The 24,904-nt window shown below is 42.0% G+C and overlaps 1 protein-coding gene across 8 annotated transcripts; it reads right to left on the bottom strand.

The window, feature by feature from the left end:
• Positions 1-155: 155 nt before the first annotated feature.
• LOC5506336 (tetratricopeptide repeat protein 14) lies at positions 156-23,602 on the bottom strand. Of its 8 annotated transcripts, none has more exons than XM_048729160.1 (16): positions 23,455-23,602; positions 22,522-22,690; positions 14,416-14,453; positions 11,769-11,899; positions 7,757-7,839; positions 7,553-7,675; positions 7,372-7,456; positions 6,106-6,197; positions 5,958-5,992; positions 5,082-5,231; positions 4,673-4,744; positions 3,801-3,920; positions 3,457-3,579; positions 2,722-2,851; positions 2,017-2,147; positions 156-1,565 (listed from the first exon to the last, which is right to left on the bottom strand). In XM_048729160.1, the coding sequence occupies exons 3-16, from the start codon at positions 14,445-14,447 to the stop codon at positions 491-493; spliced, it is 2,382 nt and encodes a 793-aa protein (XP_048585117.1). In that variant the 5' UTR covers positions 14,448-14,453; positions 22,522-22,690; positions 23,455-23,602; the 3' UTR covers positions 156-490. The 8 variants fall into 8 exon arrangements, with proteins under 8 accessions (XP_048585117.1, XP_048585116.1, XP_048585122.1 ...); XM_048729159.1 differs by having other exon boundaries at positions 22,527-22,690; XM_048729165.1 differs by lacking the exons at positions 22,522-22,690; positions 23,455-23,602 and adding an exon at positions 20,539-21,037.
• Between the last annotated feature and the right edge of the window lie 1,302 nt (positions 23,603-24,904).

Below are 24,904 nucleotides of genomic sequence, written 5' to 3'. Positions count from 1 at the left end.
AACAGTTGTTCTGGTAGTTGTTTACTTTTCAGTGCGTCGATTGTTATTTATTCTTCGAAACTCGTACACGCTAGCAATGAAAAAAAAAAATATATATATATATACACGCGCACCCAAGAACGCGCAAACACAAAGGTGTCATAACAAAACATCCGCCTTCTTAAAACATTTACTGCTTCTTTTTCGTATTACTCTTTACATACACAAAAATTATCTCCCCATAAACATCTTTCATACAGTCATATGTCAATGCACTTCACTGGCATGGCGTTAGAGTGGTTTCCACACACATGGCGGTGCTGTTGTTCGATTCCCTGTGCTACAATTGGAAGATCAGAGTCTGGAACAGGGTAACTTACAGAACTGGAAGACAATTTCCTGTGACGTAACATCTGGTACCCACCCTGATCAGAACACCAGGGGCTAGCTAATTTAGTTAGCCAGTTAAACAAAGTGTACATTAAAAGTATTAACCATAACGCAGTCATTGTCATTTTTGCTTTCCCTTGCGCCTTTTAGTGTAGTCCGCTGAACGCCTTCGCTTGGGCGCACTACTTGGTGGTCGGAAGGGACTAGTTGACCTAGACCTTTCTCGTCTTGATGAGCCGCTACCGGATGACATTGACGGGGAATCAGATTGAGACGTATGACGTCTTCTAATCCGGGACTTTGGTACGCGCAAGCTACTACGAGATTGGCTACGTGAGCGCGACCTAGAACAAGTTCGTAAACTACTTCGTGATCTTGACCTACTTCGTGTGCATTGAATGGAACGTGATTGCTTTGGTGACATGGGTCGTGACTTAGTTTGCCTCGATAATATATCATGTGTCCAAGAGTGTGATATATCGCGTGATCGTCTAGGGGATCTATTAGACCTGAATCGTGACTTTGAACCTATTCTTGGGCGTGACCTAAAGCGTGATCTACCACGTGAAACTGAACGTGTCCTTGTGCGCGAGCTATCACGTGAAACTGAACGCGACCTTATGCGCGATCTATCACGTAAAACTGAACGTGACCTTGTGCGCGATCCATCACGTAAAACTGAACGTGACCTTGTGCGCGATCCATCACGTGAAACTGGATGTGACCTTGTGCGCGATCCATCACGTGAAACTGGACGTGACCTAGTGCGTGATCTATTACGTGACCTAGATAGTGACCTACTGCGTGACCTGACGCGTGATCTACTACGTGATCTGCTATGGGTCCGTGATCTTTTTTTCGTTGTCCTGTCCGGAGGAGAAGGTTGTCCGTCCATGGGTGGACCACTTACTCTCCTCCCCACCCCAGACACGAATTCCTGCACTAAACCAGCCATGTCATCTTTATCTCCCCTACTTCCTCTACTGATGCTTCGCTCTGTAAGCTTCCATTGCCCCTTCTCCCTTGTCCGTTTATGTACAGTTTGGTGCTTAGACTCGCTTGATGACTCGTCAGATCCTTCACTCGCTGTTGACGTGGACTCGTCGCTTGACTCGTCACTCGAAGAGCGACGCGATCGCCGTCTTGTCTTGGTTTGACGTTTCTTACCTGACTTCACCCTCGTCTTTTGCTTCCTCCTGAAAATACAGTCAGAAGACACCAATTCGGCGGTCAGCTTGCCGAAATAAACACAGCAAACACCGGAGGCAGAAAAGCATACACGGCCAGGTGAAGACCTATGGTAATCTTGCTTGCAAACAAAAAATAAGGCCCAATTACAATAAAAAGTACCCTCTAAAAAGAGCTTTTTTCCTGTGTTTGCTTATCACATAGTTTTATATCATAAAACACTTTGCTGAGTTGGTTCTCCATACATCTTGTCGTATACAAGTGTAATTGCATTGAAATCCGAGGGGTTTGTTATAACTATTACGTGCAGGACTTACCCTGATGGAATTCGAGTGCACTTCATTCGGTAATGCGTAAAATGAAACTTCCAGCTCATGGATAACTGTTATGACAATTTGTTACATAGCAGTGCCTGGCTCTTTGTTATCATCTCTATCGATCATAGATCTATACTCGTACCTTTCTTTCTTTTTTTTCTTCTTCTTCTTCTTGTCTTGTTGCATTTGAATCAGCTCACGAACATGACTGAACTTGCTGGCGTTTTCCCTGTGCTGAGGCGCGCTACTTGGGCCTGGGGCACTTTGTCTCTTCTTACGTAACGAAAGTAAAGGAAATATATAGCGCGCGACAGGGATATCAAGGAACAAACCAAAAGCACCCACATTTCACGGCAATATATTCAAATAAAATGAGAAGAGGTAGGCAGGAAAAAAAATTGTGATCATGTTTTACGGATAGGAGAGAATCCAAACACCACAATGTAAGACATATTTATTTGAGACAAAAATATAGACATTTGGCATTGATTCAGTTACCATAGTAACAATCAGAGCAGTAACCATGGAAACACGATATCAGAATCGACGTAGTCACCGTAATCAAATGTAATTTAATTGGTACAGTGATGGTGGTTATGTAGTTACCGACAGATTTCCAGAAAGGTAGAGGAGCAGCATGTCCAGGTGACACCCCCACAGCAGGTGCATGTCCAACCCATGCAATAATCAGGAACACAAGTGTGGTAGATCGAAGAAGCGAGAGGTTACAAGGAGAGAAAGAAAATAAAGGAAATCGCATTAGTATGATATCAGTACCTATTTAAATCATGAGTGTTTTCTCAGTAATTGAAACATTTATTGTTTACTTTATTGACAGATAACCCACCTGTTGCCGAGCGTCAAGTACCATCTGACACTTATCCAGGAGTTTCCTGGCCATTTGCTGACCTTTGTCGAGGACACAAGCCTCCCTGAAGCAAGTGACTGCTGCACTGAGATGACCACCTTTCTCCTCTCTGAAAAATAAACACAACCCTGAGATTAACAGTGCTTACAGAGAGGGGGGGGGGGAGGGGGGGGGGCTATTTCAGACATTTTGACAAGAATCCATGACCAACCATTTCTAAATTTTAGACCCCACCCCACCCCACAACACCAAACCAAACCAAACCACACCCAACAAAACCACACCACACCACACACAACACAAAACCACACCACACAACACTACACTACACCACACACCACCCCACCCCACACAACACCACACCCCACCACACCACACAAAACCATACAACACTACACCACACACCACCCCACCCCACCCCACACAACACCACACCCCACCACCCCACACAAAACCATACAACACTACACCACACACCACCCCACACCCACACCACACACCATATACCACACAACACAACACAACACAACACCCCACCACACAACACCACAACACACCCCACCACACCACACCACACAACACAACACAACACCATATCCCACCATACACCAACAACACACCATACCACACCACACAACACTACACCCCACAAAACCACACCACACCACGCCACGCCACGCCCCACTTTACCACACCACACCAATTTTGACTTACTTAGTGCCCTTTTGGATAAGTGTCTCCACCAGGTACCTAGTGGCATTTCTATGGCCCTTATTGATTGACAGAGCTCGGCGAAAGTCCATGATTGCTGGGCTGTACTTTGCAGTGTTGGCTGTTCTGGAAGAGGAGCAAAATCCAAGATTTCATTGCCTCTGGGCAATTCAATAAAGAAAATGATTTGTTTGTAAATTGAGCTGATCTCATGTACATGTACATAGTTTAATGCGATTGAAGAAGCAAGCTTTAATTATTAAAATGTGATTACTGATGAAAGATATGCTAATTTGCAGAATAACAAAGCAATTATTGAATAATAGAATTATTTTAGCTTTACTCACAATGCGCCTCTCGCCACAAGAGCCTCCACGTTATCTGGGTTGATCTGAAGGGCATGTTCCAAGTACTTCAGGGCAGTGTTGGCATCTCCAATCTTGAAATGTTCAATCCCTTTAGCAGTACTGCAATAACAAGTCAAAATTAATTACTGTTGTACGTTAAAACAGGTAACATTAGAATCCAGTTCAACGGATAATATTCTAATACAGTGGAACTTTTACGATATGCCTTGGGGGAAAGAAAATGTATACACTTCGATTAAGTTTGACTATAAGAAAATGGAAAATAATGAATGCCAAACACCACTGGTTAGGCAAAACAAATCTTGTATCTGTTAATAACATTCAGTGAGGCTGAATTAAGTTTGTAGCGAGGCCCTTGTAATGAATGAACGCATTTTTTATTATTTTATATTATTATTGGCCAAACTTTGTTCCATTTTCAATTTACTTATAGTCAAACTTTATTGAAACAGGTGTGTATTAGAGGTATCGTTGCAAAGAGGTCCTCGATTTTAGGATAAAAGAAAATCCATTGAAAATATCGTTGTAGCGAGGTCGGGATAATTATCAACTTTTACAAAATAATAAAACTGTAACTGTAATCTGTGAAAGACTGTACAGTTACTCTCTGTAAGACCGTATTCTGTATTGAACAAGACCTGTAAAGTAAAAAAATAGATTAACTGTAGTTTTCGTTTGTGGTGTCTTGATTTTTTGTCTCTATGTTGATAGAAAGAATCAGCAATATCGTTGTACCGAGGTCAAATTTACGCTCAGGAGAACAGAATTGTAAAATCGAGAAAATGGTTGCATCCAATATCGTACAACACACAAACACATGTGTAAAAAGATATTCAAGAGGGAGGACTTACGATTCCATTGACCATTTCTCTGACTGTTTTTTTCTCAATGGTTCAGCATAGTCTTCTGATGGGTAGGTAGATCTGAAACAACAATGCATTTAATCCGCAGGCCAAAGTTGGTTTTGCTTCATTTTCATATCAAAAACTAGAAGCTTAATAATCAAAACAGACCGATCTTTGAAGCATTCTGATGGGGAGTCTGATAAGTTGCTTAAAACCTTGTCCGGGATTTCTTTCCTTTTTATTAGTGTACAATATTGGTCTTTCTCAGATCCCATCAGGTTTAAAGCCAACTCGCCCACCCCTCCCCCGAACCCACCTTCCATGGGTAAGCTACAAAAATTACTGCTTGCTAATGACAGTGAAGTAACCACTACATGTCACTATGAAGAGGATTGAAGTAGCTTTTTGCACCTACCTCTGGCAGCTCCTCAAAAATGAACATGAATCAGACATGGTAATCCCCAGTTTATCTAACAGAGTTTCAATATTGCGTGGATTGTTGAACCCCATGTGGCGCCTGAGATGGTCATTAAAATGTAGTTCCTCTTCGTCTTCTGCTATTTCTCTGAAATTTAATGAGGAACTAAGAAGGGATATTTCTTGGGGTTCGTCTTTTGATATTGACACTCGTGATAGTGACACTCGTGATAGTGACACTCGTGATAGTGACACTCGTGATAGTGACACTCGTGATAGTGACACTCGTGATAGTGACACTCGTGATAGTGACACTCGTGATAGTGACACTCGTGATAGTGACACTCGTGATAGTGACACTCACTCATGATAGTGACACTCGTGATAGTGACACTCGTGATAGTGACACTCATGATAGTGACACTCATGAGGAAATTCGAAAAAAAAGTCAGAAAAATACCTGCACACCAAAAATTGCTACCCAAAAATACCTCAGAAGCCAAAATAACGGTGAAAATTACTCCTAAAAAATTCCAAGAAAAAGCTTCTTCAGAAGAAAGAAAGAACTTTCTCCAAAGCTTTAAACACTTAAATTTTATTCCCCCACTAACTCAAATGTTTTTTAACAGAGTCTTTATACATCCAGTAATGACATAATAAATCATAAATGACAATTAGCGTACAGAAGCAGAGTTGATAGGCGGACTTAAGTATCCAATTGTGTAACAGTCTCAAATGATAGTATTAAATAGTCTAGAAATCCTTGGCTCATACAGTAGTACCTACTTTTGCAAACCCTCAGAGATTTACTGTTTCTAATAATTGCAATTGCATTTACTTGTGAACAAATGTGGCAGTAATATACTAATAATACCTGGAAACAAAGCTTTCTGATTCCTCAATAAGCCCCTAAAAAAAGTGAAGCATTATTATCTTCTGGGCACATAATTATGATATTATCAGGGCATTTATTAGGTATCATGTGGATATGACAATAACATGAGAATAGTCCAATATTGTACCAGCTTAATGTCTTGGAACTCTGACGGAAGTCTAGAGGGCCTCAGGGCTATGGTCACTTGATTGTCTTCCTTGTTCACACTCAACACAACACCTAGAAGCAGAAAAAAGTTCACTCTAAACTGTACCATCAAAAGGGTAGATGAAGAATACTACAATCAAATAATATTGAAATGTGTATTGTCAGGCTGTAAGTGAGATAATATTGTATTTGTAAAACATGTATACAAATTTCTGAACAGGTTTTCCAATTAAAATGTTTTTTTATGTAATAAGGTGTTCATTGAAGCAGGGACTTGCCTTATAATCATGTACCAGAGTTTTACTTTTGCCTTTACCCAAGGAAACCATTTACAGTACATTATCTGAGGCAACCATTTACAGTACATTATCTGAGGCAACCATTTACAGTACATTATCTGAGGCAACCATTTTACCTTAGGCACCCAGACTACAAAATTATTTTAAATCAATTAATCCCACTTGAACATGCTAAAGGTCTCGGTAAAGGTAAACGACCTGTCCACGGAAAAAAAATATTGTCGTGCCACAATTTTTACTACATGTACAAACTATATATCGAATAAAAGATAAAAGATTGAATTAGGTCCTGCAAGTTTTATTTTTGCAATAGCTAATTCCGTGCTTAAGTTTTGGGGCCTCAAACTCAAAAGTACGGAGCGTAATGCACCTTCGAGTCATTGCACATTCACTTGCACGTAATTGCATCTCAATGAAAGATAGATGATCTACCAAAGTGTGTGAAGACATTTTGTTATTTGACACTGTCAAAAAAATATCTCGAATCAAAGTTGGAACTCTCATTTCTGGCGAAATTTGGACACGAAAAGTGCTATAAAAGCGATCTTCAGTCAAAAATCGAAAATTCCTCACACACTTTATGACATGGCATAAATATCTATCAGATCCCGAAAATTTGAAGGCAATATCTTAAAACCCGTTGCGAGGTTACGCCCGGCAAGCTTGAGTTCTTGCCTCAAAATAATACGCTAGAAAAGTAAAAGATTTGGCGTAAATTCACGGTCAACAGGTCATGGGAAGCAGCAAAGGCCCATTTTAGCCATCTTAGAATGCGATTTATGGAAAAAATTTTTTGCAAAAATAAAGTTTAAGAACTATAGATACAGGTTTTGCAAAAAAAAAAAAAACAGAAACAAACAGTGGTGTCAAATTTACCTTTACCAAGACCATAAGCAAGCAAAATGTTTAAATTGGGCCCTGCATTAGCGTTCCCAATATCAACATACCTCTGACTTTGTCTCCTACAACATACTTGTCTGAGGGGTCTTTATGTCTTGTGTCATCTTGAAGCTCATTTGTTCGACACAGAGCCTTTTAATTACAGAATTTCATGAATAAGTTAGCAAATCTCATGCTTTATTTTTATTTGAAATAAATGTGTTGTGCATAAATTCATGAGAGCTTAACCTGAATGTCTGTGTTTGTGAAGTCCCTTGTCTTTCCAAACTCAAACCCTTTCAGCTCCACAAAAATTCCAAAAGGCCTCTTTGAGGACACTTCCCCAAGGACAATGTCACCAGTGTCAAGCAACTGTCGATTTGAAAGTGTTAGTACATTGAATCATCCATTAGTTGTCTATACAAGAGAAGGTGAATACATATATTACTGTACCTGAAAGATCTGACACCTTCGAACATGGTGTGGGATTTTCATAAAAACCTCCAGAGGTGGTACCTTTGCATACAAATCTAGGACTAAAGACCACAAATCATGGCCCAAGGGGACTTCAACACAAGAGACCATGTAGAAAAGGAACTGAACAGGAGTAAGGGGTATTAACGCACAGGCAGACGACCCAAATGAAGGGAGATTCAAATTTCATGTTTTTCTATTATTAACCCCAATTCACTTGTCATGTGCTGTCTGGGTGGTATGTATGTCATGTGCCGTATGGGTGGTATGTATGTCATGTGCTGTATAGGTGGTATGTATGTCATGTGGTGTATGGGTGGTATGTATGTCATGTGGCGTATGGGTGATATGTATGTCATGTGCTGTCTGGGTGGTATGTATGTCATGTGCCGTATGGGTGATATGTATGTCATGTGGCATATGGGTGGTATGTATGTCATGTGCCGTATGGGTGATATGTATGTCATGTGGCGTATGGGTGGTATGTATGTCATGTGGCATATGGGTGGTATGTATGTCATGTGCCGTATGGGTGATATGTATGTCATGTGGCGTATGGGTGGTATGTATGTCATGTGGCGTATGGGTGGTATGCATGTCATGTGGCATATGGGTGGTATGCATGTCATGTGGCATATGGGTGGTATGTATGTCATGTGGCGTATGGGTGGTATGTATTTCATGTGCCGTATGGGTGGTATGTATGTCATGTGGCATATAGGTGGTATGTATGTCATGTGCCGTATGGGTGGTATGTATGTCATGTGGCATATGGGTGGTATGTATGTCATGTGGCGTATGGGTGGTATGCATGTCATGTGGCATATGGGTGGTATGTATGTCATGTGGCGTATGGGTGGTATGTTATGTCATGTGGCGTATGGGTGGTATGTATGTCATGTGGCTTATGGGTGGTATGTATGTCATGTGCCGTTTGGGTGGTATTTATGTCATGTGGCGTATGGGTGGTATGTATGTCATGTGGCATATGGGGGGTATGTATGTCATGTGGCGTATGGGAAGTATGTACGTCATGTGGCATATGGGTGGTATGTATGTCATGTGCTGTATGGGTGGTATGTATGTCATGTGGCGTATGGGGGGTATGTATGTCATGTGGCGTATGGGTGGTATGTATGTCATGTGGCATATGGGTGGTATGTATGTCATGTGGCGTATGGGTGGTATGTATTTCATGTGCCGTATGGGTGGTATGTATGTCATGTGGCATATGGGTGGTATGTCATGTGCCGTATGGGTGGTATGTATGTCATGTGGCATATGGGTGGTATGTATGTCATGTGGCGTATGGGTGGTATGTATGTCATGTGGCTTATGGGTGGTATGCATGTCATGTGCCGTTTGGGGGGTATGTATGTCATGTGGCGTATGGGTGGTATGCATGTCATGTGGCATATGGGGGGTATGTATGTCATGTGGCGTATGGGTGGTATGTATGTCATGTGGCGTATGGGTGGTATGTATGTCATGTGCCGTATGGGTGGTATGTATGTCATGTTGCATAAGGGGGTATGTATGTCATGTGGCGTATGGGTGGTATGGATGTCATGTGGCATATGGGTGGTATGTATGTCATGTGCTGTATGGGTGGTATGTATGTCATGTGGCATATGGGGGGTATGTATGTCATGTGGCGTATGGGTGGTATGTATGTCATGTGGCGTATGGGTGGTATGTATGTCATGTGGAGTATGGGTGGTATGTATGTCATGTGGCATATGGGGGGTATGTATGTCATGTGGCGTATGGGTGGTATGGATGTCATGTGGCGTATGGGTGGTATGTATGTCATGTGGAGTATGGGGGGGGTATGTATGTCATGTGGCGTATGGGTGGTATGTATGTCATGTGGAGTATGGGGGGGTATGTATGTCATGTGGCATATGGGGGGTATGTATGTCATGTGGAGTATGGGGGGGGTATGTATGTCATGTGGCTTATGGGTGGTATGTATGTCATGTGCCGTTTGGGTGGTATTTATGTCATGTGGCATATGGGGGGTATGTATGTCATGTGGCGTATGGGTGGTATGTACATCATGTGCCGTATGGGTGGTATGTATGCCATGTGCCGTATGGGTGGTATGTATGTCATGTGGCTTATGGGTGGTATGTATGTCATGTGCCGTATGGGTGGTATGTATGTCATGTGGCATATGGGTGGTATGTATGTCATGTGGCGTATGGGTGGTATGTATGTCATGTGGCGTATGGGTGGTATGTATGCCATGTGGCGTATGGGTGGGATGTATGTCATGTGGCGTATGGGTGGTATGTATGTCATGTGGCGTATGGGTGGTATGTATGTCATGTGGCGTATGGGTGGGATGTATGTCATGTGGCGTATGGGTGGTATGTATGTCATGTGGCGTATGGGTGGGATGTATGTCATGTGGCGTATGGGTGGTATGCATGTCATGTGGCGTATGGGTGGTATTTATGTCATGTGGCATAGGGGGGGTATGTATGTCATGTGGCGTATGGGTGGTATGCATGTCATGTGGCGTATGGGTGGTATGTATGTCATGTGGCGTATGGGTGGTATGTATGTCATGTGGCATATGGGTGGTATGTATGTCATGTGGCATATGGGGGGTATGTATGTCATGTGGCGTATGGGTGGTATGTATGTCATGTGGCATATGGGGGGGTATGTATGTCATGTGCCGTTTGGGTGGTATTTATGTCATGTGGCATATGGGGGGTATGTATGTCATGTGGCTTATGGGTGGTATGTATGTCATGTGGCGTATGGGTGGTATGTATGTCATGTGGCGTATGGGTGGTATGTATGTCATGTGCCGTTTGGGTGGTATGTATGTCATGTGCTGTATAGGTGATATGCATGTCATGTGGCATATGGGTGGTATGCATGTCATGTGGCATATGGGTGGTATGTATGTCATGTGGCGTTTGGGTGGTATGCATGTCATGTGGCGTATGGGTGGTATGTTATGTCATGTGCCATATGGGTGGTATGCATGTCATGTGGCATATGGGTGGTATGTATGTCATGTGGCATATGGGTGGTATGTATGTCATGTGGCGTTTGGGTGGTATGCATGTCATGTGGCGTATGGGTGGTATGTATGTCATGTGGCATATGGGTGGTATGTATGTCATGTGGCGTATGGGTGGTATGGATGTCATGTGGCGTATGGGTGGTATGTATGTCATGTGGAGTATGGGTGGTATGTATGTCATGTGGCATATGGGGGGTATGTATGTCATGTGGCGTATGGGAAGTATGTACGTCATGTGGCATATGGGTGGTATGTATGTCATGTGCTGTATGGGTGGTATGTATGTCATGTGGCGTATGGGTGGTATGCATGTCATGTGGCGTATGGGTGGTATTTATGTCATGTGGCATATGGGGGGTATGTATGTCATGTGGCGTATGGGTGGTATTTATGTCATGTGGCATATGGGGGGTATGTATGTCATGTGGCTTATGGGTGGTATGTATGTCATGTGGCGTATGGGTGGTATGTATGTCATGTGGCATATGGGGGGTATGTATGTCATGTGGCGTATGGGTGGTATGTATGTCATGTGGCGTATGGGTGGTAAGTATGTCATGTGGCATATGGGGGGTATGTATGTCATGTGGCGTATGGGTGGTATGTATGTCATGTGGCGTATGGGTGGTATGCATGTCATGTGCCGTATGGGTGGTATGCATGTCATGTGCGGTATGGGTGGTATGCATGTCATGTGCCGTATGGGTGATATGCATGTCATGTGCCGTATGGGTGGTATGTATGTCATGTGGCGTTTGGGTGGTATGCATGTCATGTGCCGTATGGGTGATATGCATGTCATGTGCCGCATGGGTGGTATGCATCTCATGTGCCGTACTGTATGGGTGGTATGCACATGATATAATGGGACTTAAAATCTGGTTAGTGAAGAAAGACAAAAACAAATTGATGAGAGACTTTGCAGCCCCTCACTCTTCCTTCATTTACCTTCAATAGCAGAATCTTTCTCAGAGTCAATCCCTCGCTTAAGCGACTGTTTTCCTTTTCGTTGTAAAAGCAGATCAGCTTTAGAAGCAATGAATACATGAAGGCGCTGTTGGAATTCTGGATCATAACATCTAATATGGACAACAACAATCAATTTTTACATAATTTTGGCATATGATAACAATTATTTGGTTATTCAGAAAACAGAACTCAGTTATTTATATGTTAGCAATAAAACACTGCAGGTTACAACACATTTATTCCATGCTTGAGGATCCAGTGCTTTTTTTCTTGACAAATGCTTCCTAGTATGTTTTCTAGTAGGAATGGTTCTGTGGTGTGATACATGGTGAAGCAGCTTATCCTTGCCTTTAATTACACTGCATAACACTGCTGTCAATTATGTGACAAGTTTATCAATGAAAGTAACCAGACATTGATAAACTTGTCACATAATTGACAGCATAACTCAAGCAGCATGCACTCTAGTTTTACCAGAAAATATCATAAGGTCAATGACATACATCAGCACTTCTAGTGTGGGGCCAAAAAAGCTTGGAGCTTCTTTGCTTGCTCTTTGATGGTCAGCTTCAGTGGGCAAACAACCGCGATGACAGTCACCAATTTTGCTGGCTTATTTGAAAAAAAAGTGGCAAACAACCGCGATGACAGTCACCAATTTTGCTGGCTTATTTGAAAAAAGTGGCAAACAACCGTGATGACAGTCACCAATTTTGCTGGCTTATTTGAAAAAAAAGTGGCAAACAACCGCGATGACAGTCACCAATTTTGCTGGCTTATTTGAAAAAAGTGGCAAACAACCACGATGACAGTCACCAATTTTGCTTGCTTATTTGAAAAAAGTGGCAAACAACCACGATGACAGTTACCAATTTTGCTGGCTTATTTGAAAAAAAGTGGCAAACAACCACGATGACAGTCACCAATTTTGCTGGCTTATTTGAAAAAAAGTGGCAAAATTTGGAATACCAAGGCTTTTGCCAAAGCCTGTCGGTAAATGAATAGAAACAACGCTCTTTCCAACTAAACACAACTGGATCACTTAAGGTTACCCGAGTAAATTCCAAAAAAATCTCGCATTCTCAAACTGCTCCAATACAATTATTATTTATGTGATTTCTCAAATTCTTATAAAAGAAACATTCTAGATTCTGAGTTTATTGCAATGCTAGGTGAAATCCAAACCAATTGCAGAATAATTGGGGTTAATCGATAGTTGAAGTTTGGAAAAAAGCAACTATAGAACAGAAACAAAATGTGAGACTCCTCTTAAATATGCTGTAATAACTAAATCGAGTTTCAAGGATCACGCCTGTGAAATATATTCCGTTGAAAAATGTTCATCACTCTGTGGGTTAGACGCGTCTGGAATTGTGAAAGCACGATAGTCAGTACAGTCCTGTGGGATAGGTCCATCCCAGGCAGTGGCTGGGGACCTATTCTGCTATCACATGATTTTCCTCTCCCCCTGCAGTGCTTTTTTTCTATAGGTGTCATAAATTTTGCCCCTAGAATAAGGATCCCCTGGGATTTTTGTTATTCTGCCAATATCGACCTCAGAGCCTTCATTCATTTAACCGAAATTTCTAGGACATGAGAGTGACCCAGAAAATGGAACCCAAGAAAAAAATAGGTAAAGTTCTAAAATTGTAGTTATTATTAAAATAGGAGAACTCCGACAAAATAGCTCCTCTTTTTTATTTTTATAATCCCTTGACAAAAAGCAGGAAAACGTTGAATATAGTGTATAAATAAAGCATTGAACTATAACGGAAATTACTATAAGAACAAATCCAAAAAGACCATTATGTCGGGCCAACCTGGCAAGAAAAATAGTTGAGATAGGTCCTCCACAACGACGCAATTTTAACATTATTGGCACCAGGCTCCGCAAAGGAGAGTATTATGAAGAACGCATAGACGAGTCGTACTTAGAAAGTAATTTGTGTTAACACAGCAGTAGACAAATTTGTAAGAAGACACTATTAGCAGGAAATGGGAGACATGTTATTCCGGAAGTCAAGTAATACCCCTAAAATTGTGGTCGCTATTCAAATAATGCAGAAAATACCAATAGCCAAATAGTGCATTAAGTTTGGTTCAATTCTCATATTCAAATAATGCGAAAAGTTTAAACCAATAGTCAAATAATGCATAGATTTTTAGTTCGATTATCAAATAATTCGAAAAGTTTCAATAGGCTATTCAAATAATGCTAAAAAAGTTTTCATTCGAATATCAAATAATGCGTATAAAAGTTTTAATTCGTAAGTGATTTCATGCGTGACATGCAACATTAATTTTGACCCTGAAAACATGCCATAGCGAGTGACACAAGATTAAAATTTACAAGTTAATACTGCAATGCTGTGATTTGGCCTTTCATTTTAACACCTAAAAAAGGCCCAATCACAGCAGAGCAGCTCCTAGCATTTTGAAATTCAAAATTGTTACAAACTTTCCCACTGGCACTTCTGCGTGGATGACCTTTGAGAACGCTCGCAAAGTATGATGGATCTTCAGGCATGCATTTATTCTTGGATGCAACCTTATTTGAAATAGGTGTATCAATGACATAACAGACATAAACAGTGGACAAACATACAAATAATGAAAGCTACATCACCTTTTAGAACTGTGCTGCCTTTTCTTATTCATACAAAACTGAAATAAAGAATGAACATTGTCAATGACACACAAAAAGGTCACATGAACAATGACAAACAGACACTAGAATAGCTGGATGACAGAAAACAGGTGGATGGACAGCTCAAAATTACAGCACCTGTGATCTACTCTTAAAGTAACTTGAGGCAGGTAAATGTGAGGATGTCAGTGAAGTCTAACTTACAGCACCTGTGATCTACTACTAAAGTAACTTGAGGCGGGTAAATGTGAGGATGTCAGTGAGGTCTAACTTACAGCACCTGTGATCTACTCTTAAAGTAACTTGAGGCGGGTAAATGTGAGGATGTCAGTAAGGTCTAACTTACACGACCTGTGATCTACTACTAAAGTAACTTGAGGCGGGTAAATGTGAGGATTTCAGTAAGGTCTAACTTACAGCACCTGTGATCTACTACTAAAGTAACTTGAGGCGGGTAAATGTGAGGATGTCAGTGAGGTCTAACTTACAGCACCTGTGATCTACTACTAAAGTAACTTGAGGCAGGTAAATGTGAGGATGTCAGTGAGGTATAACTTACAGCACCTGTGATCTACTACTAAAGTAACTTGAGGCGGGTAAATGTGAGGATTTCAGTGAGGTCTAACTTACAGCACCTGTGATCTACTACTGAAGTAACTTGAGGCGGGTAAATGTGAGGATGTCAGTAAGGTCTAACTTACACGACCTGTGATCTACTACTAAAGTAACTTGAGGCGGGTAAATGTGAGGATTTCAGTAAGGTCTAACTTACAGCACCTGTGATCTACTACTAAAGTAACTTGAGGCGGGTAAATGTGAGGATGTCAGTGAGGTCTAACTTACAGCACCTGTGATCTACTACTAAAGTAACTTGAGGCAGGTAAATGTGAGGATGTCAGTGAGGTCTAACTTACAGCACCTGTGATCTACTACTAAAGTAACTTGAGGCGGGTAAATGTGAGGATTTCAGTGAGGTCTAACTTACAGCACCTGTGATCTACTACTGAAGTAAGTTGAGGCAGGTAAATGTGAGGATGTCAGTGAGGTCTAACTTACAGCACCTGTGATCTACTACTAAAGTAACTTGAGGCGGGTAAATGTGAGGATGTCAGTGAGGTCTAACTTACAGCACCTGTGATCTACTACTAAAGTAACTTGAGGCAGGTAAATGTGAGGATGTCAGTGAGGTCTAACTTACAGCACCTGTGATCTACTCTTAAAGTAACTTGAGGCAGGTAAATGTGAGGATGTCAGTAAGGTCTAACTTACACGACCTGTGATCTACTACTAAAGTAACTTGAGGCGGGTAAATGTGAGGGTGTCAGTGAGGTCTAACTTACAGCACCTGTGATCTACTCTTAAAGTAACTTGAGGCGGGTAAATGTGAGGATGTCAGTAAGGTCAACCTTACACGACCTGTGATCTACTACTAAAGTAACTTGAGGCGGGTAAATGTGAGGATGTGAGTGAGGTCTAACTTACAGCACCTGTGATCTACTCTTAAAGTAACTTGAGGCGGGTAAATGTGAGGATGTCAGTAAGGTCTAACTTACACGACCTGTGATCTACTACTAAAGTAACTTGAGGCGGGTAAATGTGAGGATGTCAGTGAGGTCTAACTTACAGCACCTGTGATCTACTACTAAAGTAACTTGAGGCAGGTAAATGTGAGGATGTCAGTGAGGTCTAACTTACACGACCTGTGATCTACTACTAAAGTAACTTGAGGCAGGTAAATGTGAGGATGTCAGTGAGGTCTAACTTACAGCACCTGTGATCTACTCTTAAAGTAACTTGAGGCAGGTAAATGTGAGGATGTCAGTAAGGTCTAACTTACACGACCTGTGATCTACTACTAAAGTAACTTGAGGCGGGTAAATGTGAGGGTGTCAGTGAGGTCTAACTTACAGCACCTGTGATCTACTCTTAAAGTAACTTGAGGCAGGTAAATGTGAGGATGTCAGTAAGGTCTAACTTACACGACCTGTGATCTACTACTAAAGTAACTTGAGGCGGGTAAATGTGAGGATGTCAGTGAGGTCTAACTTACAGCACCTGTGATCTACTCTTAAAGTAACTTGAGGCGGGTAAATGTGAGGATGTCAGTAAGGTCTAACTTACACGACCTGTGATCTACTACTAAAGTAACTTGAGGCGGGTAAATGTGAGGATGTCAGTAAGGTCTAACTTACAGCACCTGTGATCTACTCTTAAAGTAACTTGAGGCGGGTAAATGTGAGGGTGTCAGTGAGGTCTAACTTACAGCACCTGTGATCTACTCTTAAAGTAACTTGAGGCGGGTAAATGTGAGGATGTCAGTAAGGTCTAACTTACACGACCTGTGATCTACTACTAAAGTAACTTGAGGCGGGTAAATGTGAGGATGTCAGTGAGGTCTAACTTACAGCACCTGTGATCTACTCTTAAAGTAACTTGAGGCAGGTAAATGTGAGGATGTCAGTAAGGTCTAACTTACACGACCTGTGATCTACTACTAAAGTAACTTGAGGCGGGTAAATGTGAGGATGTCAGTGAGGTCTAACTTACAGCACCTGTGATCTACTACTGAAGTAACTTGAGGCAGGTAAATGTGAGGATGTCAGTGAGGTCTAACTTACAGCACCTGTGATCTACTACTAAAGTAACTTGAGGCAGGTAAATGTGAGGATGTCAGTAAGGTCTAACTTACAGCACCTGTGATCTACTACTAAAGTAACTTGAGGCAGGTAAATGTGAGGATGTCAGTGAGGTCTAACTTACAGCACCTGTGATCTACTCTTAAAGTAACTTGAGGCAGGTAAATGTGAGGATGTCAGTGAGGTCTAACTTACAGCACCTGTGATCTACTACTAAAGTAACTTGAGGCGGGTAAATGTGAGGATTTCAGTGAGGTCTTACTTACAGCACCTGTGATCTACTACTGAAGTAACTTGAGGCAGGTAAATGTGAGGATGTCAGTGAGGTCTAACTTACAGCACCTGTGATCTACTACTAAAGTAACTTGAGGCGGGTAAATGTGAGGATGTCAGTGAGGTCTAACTTACAGCACCTGTGATCTACTACTGAAGTAACTTGAGGCAGGTAAATGTGAGGATGTCAGTGAGGTCTAACTTACAGCACCTGTGATCTACTCTTAAAGTAACTTGAGGCGGGTAAATGTGAGGATGTCAGTGAGGTCTAACTTACAGCACCTGTGATCTACTACTGAAGTAACTTGAGGCAGGTAAATGTGAGGATGTCAGTGAGGTCTAACTTACAGCACCTGTGATCTACTACTAAAGTAACTTGAGGCAGGTAAATGTGAGGATGTCAGTGAGGTCTAACTTACAGCACCTGTGATCTACTACTAAAGTAACTTGAGGCAGGTAAATGTGAGGATGTCAGTAAGGTCTAACTTACAGCACCTGTGATCTACTACTAAAGTAACTTGAGGCAGGTAAATGTGAGGATGTCAGTGAGGTCTAACTTACAGCACCTGTGATCTACTCTTAAAGTAACTTGAGGCAGGTAAATGTGAGGATGTCAGTGAGGTCTAACTTACAGCACCTGTGATCTACTACTAAAGTAACTTGAGGCGGGTAAATGTGAGGATTTCAGTGAGGTCTTACTTACAGCACCTGTGATCTACTACTGAAGTAACTTGAGGCAGGTAAATGTGAGGATGTCAGTGAGGTCTAACTTACAGCACCTGTGATCTACTACTAAAGTAACTTGAGGCAGGTAAATGTGAGGATGTCAGTAAGGTCTAACTTACACGACCTGTGATCTACTACTAAAGTAACTTGAGGCAGGTAAATGTGAGGATGTCAGTGAGGTCTAACTTACAGCACCTGTGATCTACTCTTAAAGTAACTTGAGGCGGGTAAATGTGAGGATGTCAGTAAGGTCTAACTTACACGACCTGTGATCTACTACTAAAGTAACTTGAGGCAGGTAAATGTGAGGATGTCAGTGAGGTCTAACTTACAGCACCTGTGATCTACTACTAAAGTAACTTGAGGCAGGTAAATGTGAGGATGTCAGTAAGGTCTAACTTACACGACCTGTGATCTACTACTAAAGTAACTTGAGGCAGGTAAATGTGAGGGTGTCAGTGAGGTCTAACTTACAGCACCTGTGATCTACTCTTAAAGTAACTTGAGGCGGGTAAATGTGAGGATGTCAGTAAGGTCTAACTTACACGACCTGTGATCTACTACTAAAGTAACTTGAGGCGGGTAAATGTGAGGATGTCAGTGAGGTCTAACTTACAGCACCTGTGATCTACTCTTAAAGTAACTTGAGGCAGGTAAATGTGAGGATGTCAGTGAGGTCTAACTTACAGCACCTGTGATCTACTACTAAAGTAACTTGAGGCAGGTAAATGTGAGGATGTCAGTAAGGTCTAACTTACACGACCTGTGATCTACTACTAAAGTAACTTGAGGCAGGTAAATGTGAGGGTGTCAGTGAGGTCTAACTTACAGCACCTGTGATCTACTCTTAAAGTAACTTGAGGCGGGTAAATGTGAGGATGTCAGTAAGGTCTAACTTACACGACCTGTGATCTACTACTAAAGTAACTTGAGGCGGGTAAATGTGAGGATGTCAGTGAGGTCTAACTTACAGCACCTGTGATCTACTACTAAAGTAACTTGAGGCAGGTAAATGTGAGGATGTCAGTAAGGTCTAACTTACACGACCTGTGATCTACTACTAAAGTAACTTGAGGCGGGTAAATGTGAGGATGTCAGTGAGGTCTAACTTACAGCACCTGTGATCTACTACTGAAGTAACTTGAGGCAGGTAAATGTGAGGATGTCAGTGAGGTCTAACTTACAGCACCTGTGATCTACTACTAAAGTAACTTGAGGCGGGTAAATGTGAGGATGTCAGTGAGGTCTAACTTACAGCACCTGTGATCTACTACTGAAGTAACTTGAGGCAGGTAAATGTGAGGATGTCAGTGAGGTCTAACTTACAGCACCTGTGATCTACTACTAAAGTAACTTGAGGCAGGTAAATGTGAGGATGTCAGTGAGGTCTAACTTACAGCACCTGTGATCTACTACTAAAGTAACTTGAGGCAGGTAAATGTGAGGATGTCAGTAAGGTCTAACTTACACGACCTGTGATCTACTACTAAAGTAACTTGAGGCAGGTAAATGTGAGGATGTCAGTGAGGTCTAACTTACAGCACCTGTGATCTACTCTTAAAGTAACTTGAGGCGGGTAAATGTGAGGATGTCAGTAAGGTCTAACTTACACGACCTGTGATCTACTACTGAAGTAACTTGAGGCGGGTAAATGTGAGGATGTCAGTGAGGTCTAACTTACAGCACCTGTGATCTACTACTGAAGTAACTTGAGGCGGGTAAATGTGAGGATGTCAGTAAGGTCTAACTTACAGCACCTGTGATCTACTACCAAAGTAACTTGAGGCGGGTAAATGTGAGGATGTCAGTAAGGTCTAACTTACACGACCTGTGATCTACTACTAAAGTAACTTGAGGCAGGTAAATGTGAGGATGTCAGTGAGGTCTAACTTACAGCACCTGTGATCTACTCTTAAAGTAACTTGAGGCGGGTAAATGTGAGGATGTCAGTAAGGTCTAACTTACACGACCTGTGATCTACTACTGAAGTAACTTGAGGCGGGTAAATGTGAGGATGTCAGTGAGGTCTAACTTACAGCACCTGTGATCTACTACTGAAGTAACTTGAGGCGGGTAAATGTGAGGATGTCAGTAAGGTCTAACTTACACGACCTGTGATCTACTACTGAAGTAACTTGAGGCAGGTAAATGTGAGGATGTCAGTGAGGTCTAACTTACAGCACCTGTGATCTACTACTAAAGTAACTTGAGGCAGGTAAATTTGAGGATGTCAGTGAGGTCTAACTAACAGCACCTGTGATCTACTACTAAAGTAACTTGAGGCAGGTAAATGTGAGGATGTCAGTGAGGTCTAACTTACAGCACCTGTGATCTACTACTAAAGTAACTTGAGGCAGGTAAATGTGAGGATGTCAGTAAGGTCTAACTTACAGCACCTGTGATCTACTACTAAAGTAACTTGAGGCGGGTAAATGTGAGGATGTCAGTGAGGTCTAACTCACAGCACCTGTGATCTACTACTAAAGTAACTTGAGGCGGGTAAATGTGAGGATGTCAGTGAGGTCTAACTCACAGCACCTGTGATCTACTACTAAAGTAACTTGAGGCGGGTAAATGTGAGGATGTCAGTAAGGTCTAACTTACACGACCTGTGATCTACTACTAAAGTAACTTGAGGCGGGTAAATGTGAGGATTTCAGTGAGGTCTAACTTACAGCACCTGTGATCTACTACTAAAGTAACTTGAGGCGGGTAAATGTGAGGATGTCAGTGAGGTCTAACTTACAGCACCTGTGATCTACTCTTAAAGTAACTTAAGGCGGGTAAATGTGAGGATGTCAGTAAGGTCTAACTTACACGACCTGTGATCTACTACTAAAGTAACTTGAGGCGGGTAAATGTGAGGATTTCAGTGAGGTCTAACTTACAGCACCTGTGATCTACTACTAAAGTAACTTGAGGCGGGTAAATGTGAGGATGTCAGTGAGGTCTAACTTACAGCACCTGTGATCTACTCTTAAAGTAACTTGAGGCAGGTAAATGTGAGGATGTCAGTGAGGTCTAACTTACAGCACCTGTGATCTACTACTAAAGTAACTTGAGGCGGGTAAATGTGAGGATGTCAGTGAGGTCTAACTTACAGCACCTGTGATCTACTACTAAAGTAACTTGAGGCGGGTAAATGTGAGGATGTCAGTGAGGTCTAACTTACAGCACCTGTGATCTACTACTAAAGTAACTTGAGGCGGGTAAATGTGAGGATGTCAGAGAGGTCTAACTTACAGCACCTGTGATCTACTACTAAAGTAACTTGAGGCGGGTAAATGTGAGGATGTCAGTAAGGTCTAACTTACAGCACCTGTGATCTACTATTAAAGTAACTTGAGGCAGGTAAATGTGAGGATGTCAGTGAGGTCTAACTTACAGCACCTGTGATCTACTATTAAAGTAACTTGAGGCAGGTAAATGTGAGGATGTGAGTAAGGTTTAACTTACACGACCTGTGATCTACTACTAAAGTAACTTGAGGCGGGTAAATGTGAGGATGTCAGTAAGGTCTAACTTACACGACCTGTGATCTACTACTAAAGTAACTTGAGGCGGGTAAATGTGAGGATGTCAGTGAAGTCTAACTTACAGCACCTGTGATCTACTACTAAAGTAACTTGAGGCGGGTAAATGTGAGGATGTCAGTGAGGTCTAACTTACAGCACCTGTGATCTACTCTTAAAGTAACTTGAGGCAGGTAAATGTGAGGATGTCAGTGAGGTCTAACTTACAGCACCTGTGATCTACTACTAAAGTAACTTGAGGCGGGTAAATGTGAGGATGTCAGTGAGGTCTAACTTACAGCACCTGTGATCTACTACTAAAGTAACTTGAGGCGGGTAAATGTGAGGATGTCAGTGAGGTCTAACTTACAGCACCTGTGATCTACTACTAAAGTAACTTGAGGCGGGTAAATGTGAGGATGTCAGTGAGGTCTAACTTACAGCACCTGTGATCTACTACTAAAGTAACTTGAGGCGGGTAAATGTGAGGATGTCAGTGAGGTCTAACTTACAGCACCTGTGATCTACTATTAAAGTAACTTGAGGCAGGTAAATGTGAGGATGTGAGTAAGGTTTAACTTACACGACCTGTGATCTACTACTAAAGTAACTTGAGGCGGGTAAATGTGAGGATGTCAGTAAGGTCTAACTTACACGACCTGTGATCTACTACTAAAGTAACTTGAGGCGGGTAAATGTGAGGATGTCAGTGAAGTCTAACTTACACGAACTGTGATCTACTACTAAAGTAACTTGAGGCGGGTAAATGTGAGGATGTCAGTAAGGTCTAACTTACACGACCTGTGATCTACTACTAAAGTAACTTGAGGCGGGTAAATGTGAGGATTTAAGTGAAGTCTAACTTACAGCACCTGTGATCTACTACTAAAGTAACTTGAGGCGGGTAAATGTGAGGATGTCAGTGAGGTCTAACTTACAGCACCTGTGATCTACTATTAAAGTAACTTGAGGCAGGTAAATGTGAGGATGTCAGTGAGGTCAAGTTTGGTCCATCTCCCTGTGCCTCTAGTGTCAGGTCAACTAGTGCAGATCCATGATGCTCAGCCAGCTGAACAAATCGCTCTATCACCTCTCTTCTGCTTTCATCTACAAAATATTACAGGATACAAAGAAGTACTCATAAATCAACCTGGATTTAAGGGTGGTTTTACTCAAACTTAATTAATAATCCTAGGTCCTTTGCATAAAATCCCTTATGTGGGAATTGGTTGATTTCTATTTATTTGCTTTTGCAAAGTAATCAGGACGATTTACACTGTTTTTTACAGACTTTTTCATACAGTATTTTTAGAGCAAGCAAGCAAGTGCCCCGTTAATATATTTACAATCGTAAACCTGATTTGTTTGATGTGTACAAATCAGCGACACACACAAAATCACATGCAAGCTGTTGCATTGTGTAAATGAAAGCTAATTTAGAGTATTTCAGCCAGTTTTAAAAAAAGTGATATACATATAATGAGAAATTCCAATTTCAATTATGAATCCTGAAGTAAAATAATTGTTACAAAATCCAACCATCCACTCCGCGGAAAAAACCCAAGAGAGCCAATGCGGGTGAATACAGAGAATGTATGAACATTCTCTAGTGATGTGGTCCAAAATCTGTTTGATTTAGGCATAAGAAAGAGAGTTCACAATTACAATCACCACTAGAGATCAACTTATGAGGCAATCCAACAAACTTTCCATCTATCGAGTAGGCAACCCCGCCGTATTACCAGATGCGTCTAACTTCACTCGTTTCTAGACGGATCGAACATTGAGTAAACGGGTGAAGCTAGGAGCTGTGTTGCAAATATTCGCTAATAAAAAAACATGCAAACTGGATAAAAATTATGGTGACGTACCCATGATCTTGTCTGGTAGCATTCAAGCCTTATAGTTTGGCTTGTCTACGGCAGTTATGAGGATTTTTCAACAACGTGTGTGACAAGAAAACGAGAAAAGCACACAATTCTGAGCCCACGAGTCGTGAGACAGCAGTAAACAATAACCAAACCAGGTAACTACTTTAAGTACGCATCCTGAAGTGTATCATAAGATAGTGTATCATACCACACCATACGTACACACGATACACACCATCCACATCTATCTACACCATACACAGCCATCCAAACCATACACACCTATCTACACCATACACAGCTATCCACACCATACACAGCCATCCAAGCCATACACAGCTATCCACGCCATACACAGCTATCCACGCTATACACAGCTATCCACAGCTATCTACACCATACACAGCCATCCACACCATACACAGCTATCTACACCATACACAGCTATCCACACCATACACAGCTATCCACACCATCCACAACCATCCACACCATGCACGGCCATACTCAGCTATCCACACCATCCACAGCTATCCACACCATACACAGCTATCTACACCATACACAGCCATCCACAGCTATCCACACCCATCCACACCATACACAGCTATCCACGCTATACACAGCCATACACAGCTATCCACACCATACAAAGCTATCCACGCCATACACAGCCATCCACAGCTATTCACACCACACACAGTTATCCACACCATCCACAGCTATCCACGCCATACACAGCTATTCACACCATACACAGCTATCCACACCATCCACACCATCCACAACCATCCACACCATACACAGCCATACACAGCTATCCACAGCTATACACACCATACACAGCTATACACAGCTATCCACACTATACACAACTATCCACACCATACACAGCTATCCACACCATCCACAGCTATCCACACCATACACAACTATCCACGCTATACACAGCTATCCACACCATACACAGCTATCCACGCTATACACAGCTATCCACACCATACACAGCTATCTACACCATACACAGCTATCCACGCTATACACAGCTATCCACACCATCCACAGCTATCTACACCATACACAGCTATCCACACCATACACACCATACACAGCTATCTACACCATACACAGCCATCCACAGCTATCCACACCATCCACAGCCATCCACACCATCCACAGCTATCCACATTATCCACAGCTATCCACACCATCCACAGCTATCCACACCATCCACAGCTATCCACACTATACACAGCCATCCACAGCTATCCACACCATACACAGCTATCTACACCATACACAGCCATCCACAGCTATCCACACCATACCCAGCTATCCACACCATACACAGCTATCCACACCATACACAGCTATCCACACCATACACACCCATCCACACCATACACAGCTATCCACGCTATACACAGCCATACACAGCTATCCACACCAT

Source organism: Nematostella vectensis, chromosome 6 (genome assembly GCF_932526225.1).
Source record: "Nematostella vectensis chromosome 6, jaNemVect1.1, whole genome shotgun sequence".
Classification (NCBI taxonomy): Eukaryota; Metazoa; Cnidaria; class Anthozoa; order Actiniaria; family Edwardsiidae; genus Nematostella; species Nematostella vectensis.
The sequence above is the reverse complement of the archived record's forward strand: the minus strand, read 5'-3'. Positions and strand labels throughout refer to the sequence as shown.

What these genes read in the sequence shown, in the direction of transcription:
- LOC5506336 (XM_048729159.1), bottom strand. Translation starts at nt 23,476, where the DNA reads ATGCTACCAGACAAGATCATGG. An exon ending in AGGCAGCACAGTTCTAAAAG is followed by an intron (nt 11,900 to 14,415) that starts GTGATGTAGCTT and finishes TGTCCATATTAG; the next exon opens with ATGTTATGATCCAGAATTCC. An exon ending in TGTAGGAGACAAAGTCAGAG is followed by an intron (nt 6,198 to 7,371) that starts GTATGTTGATAT and finishes TTCTGCTTCTAG; the next exon opens with GTGTTGTGTTGAGTGTGAAC.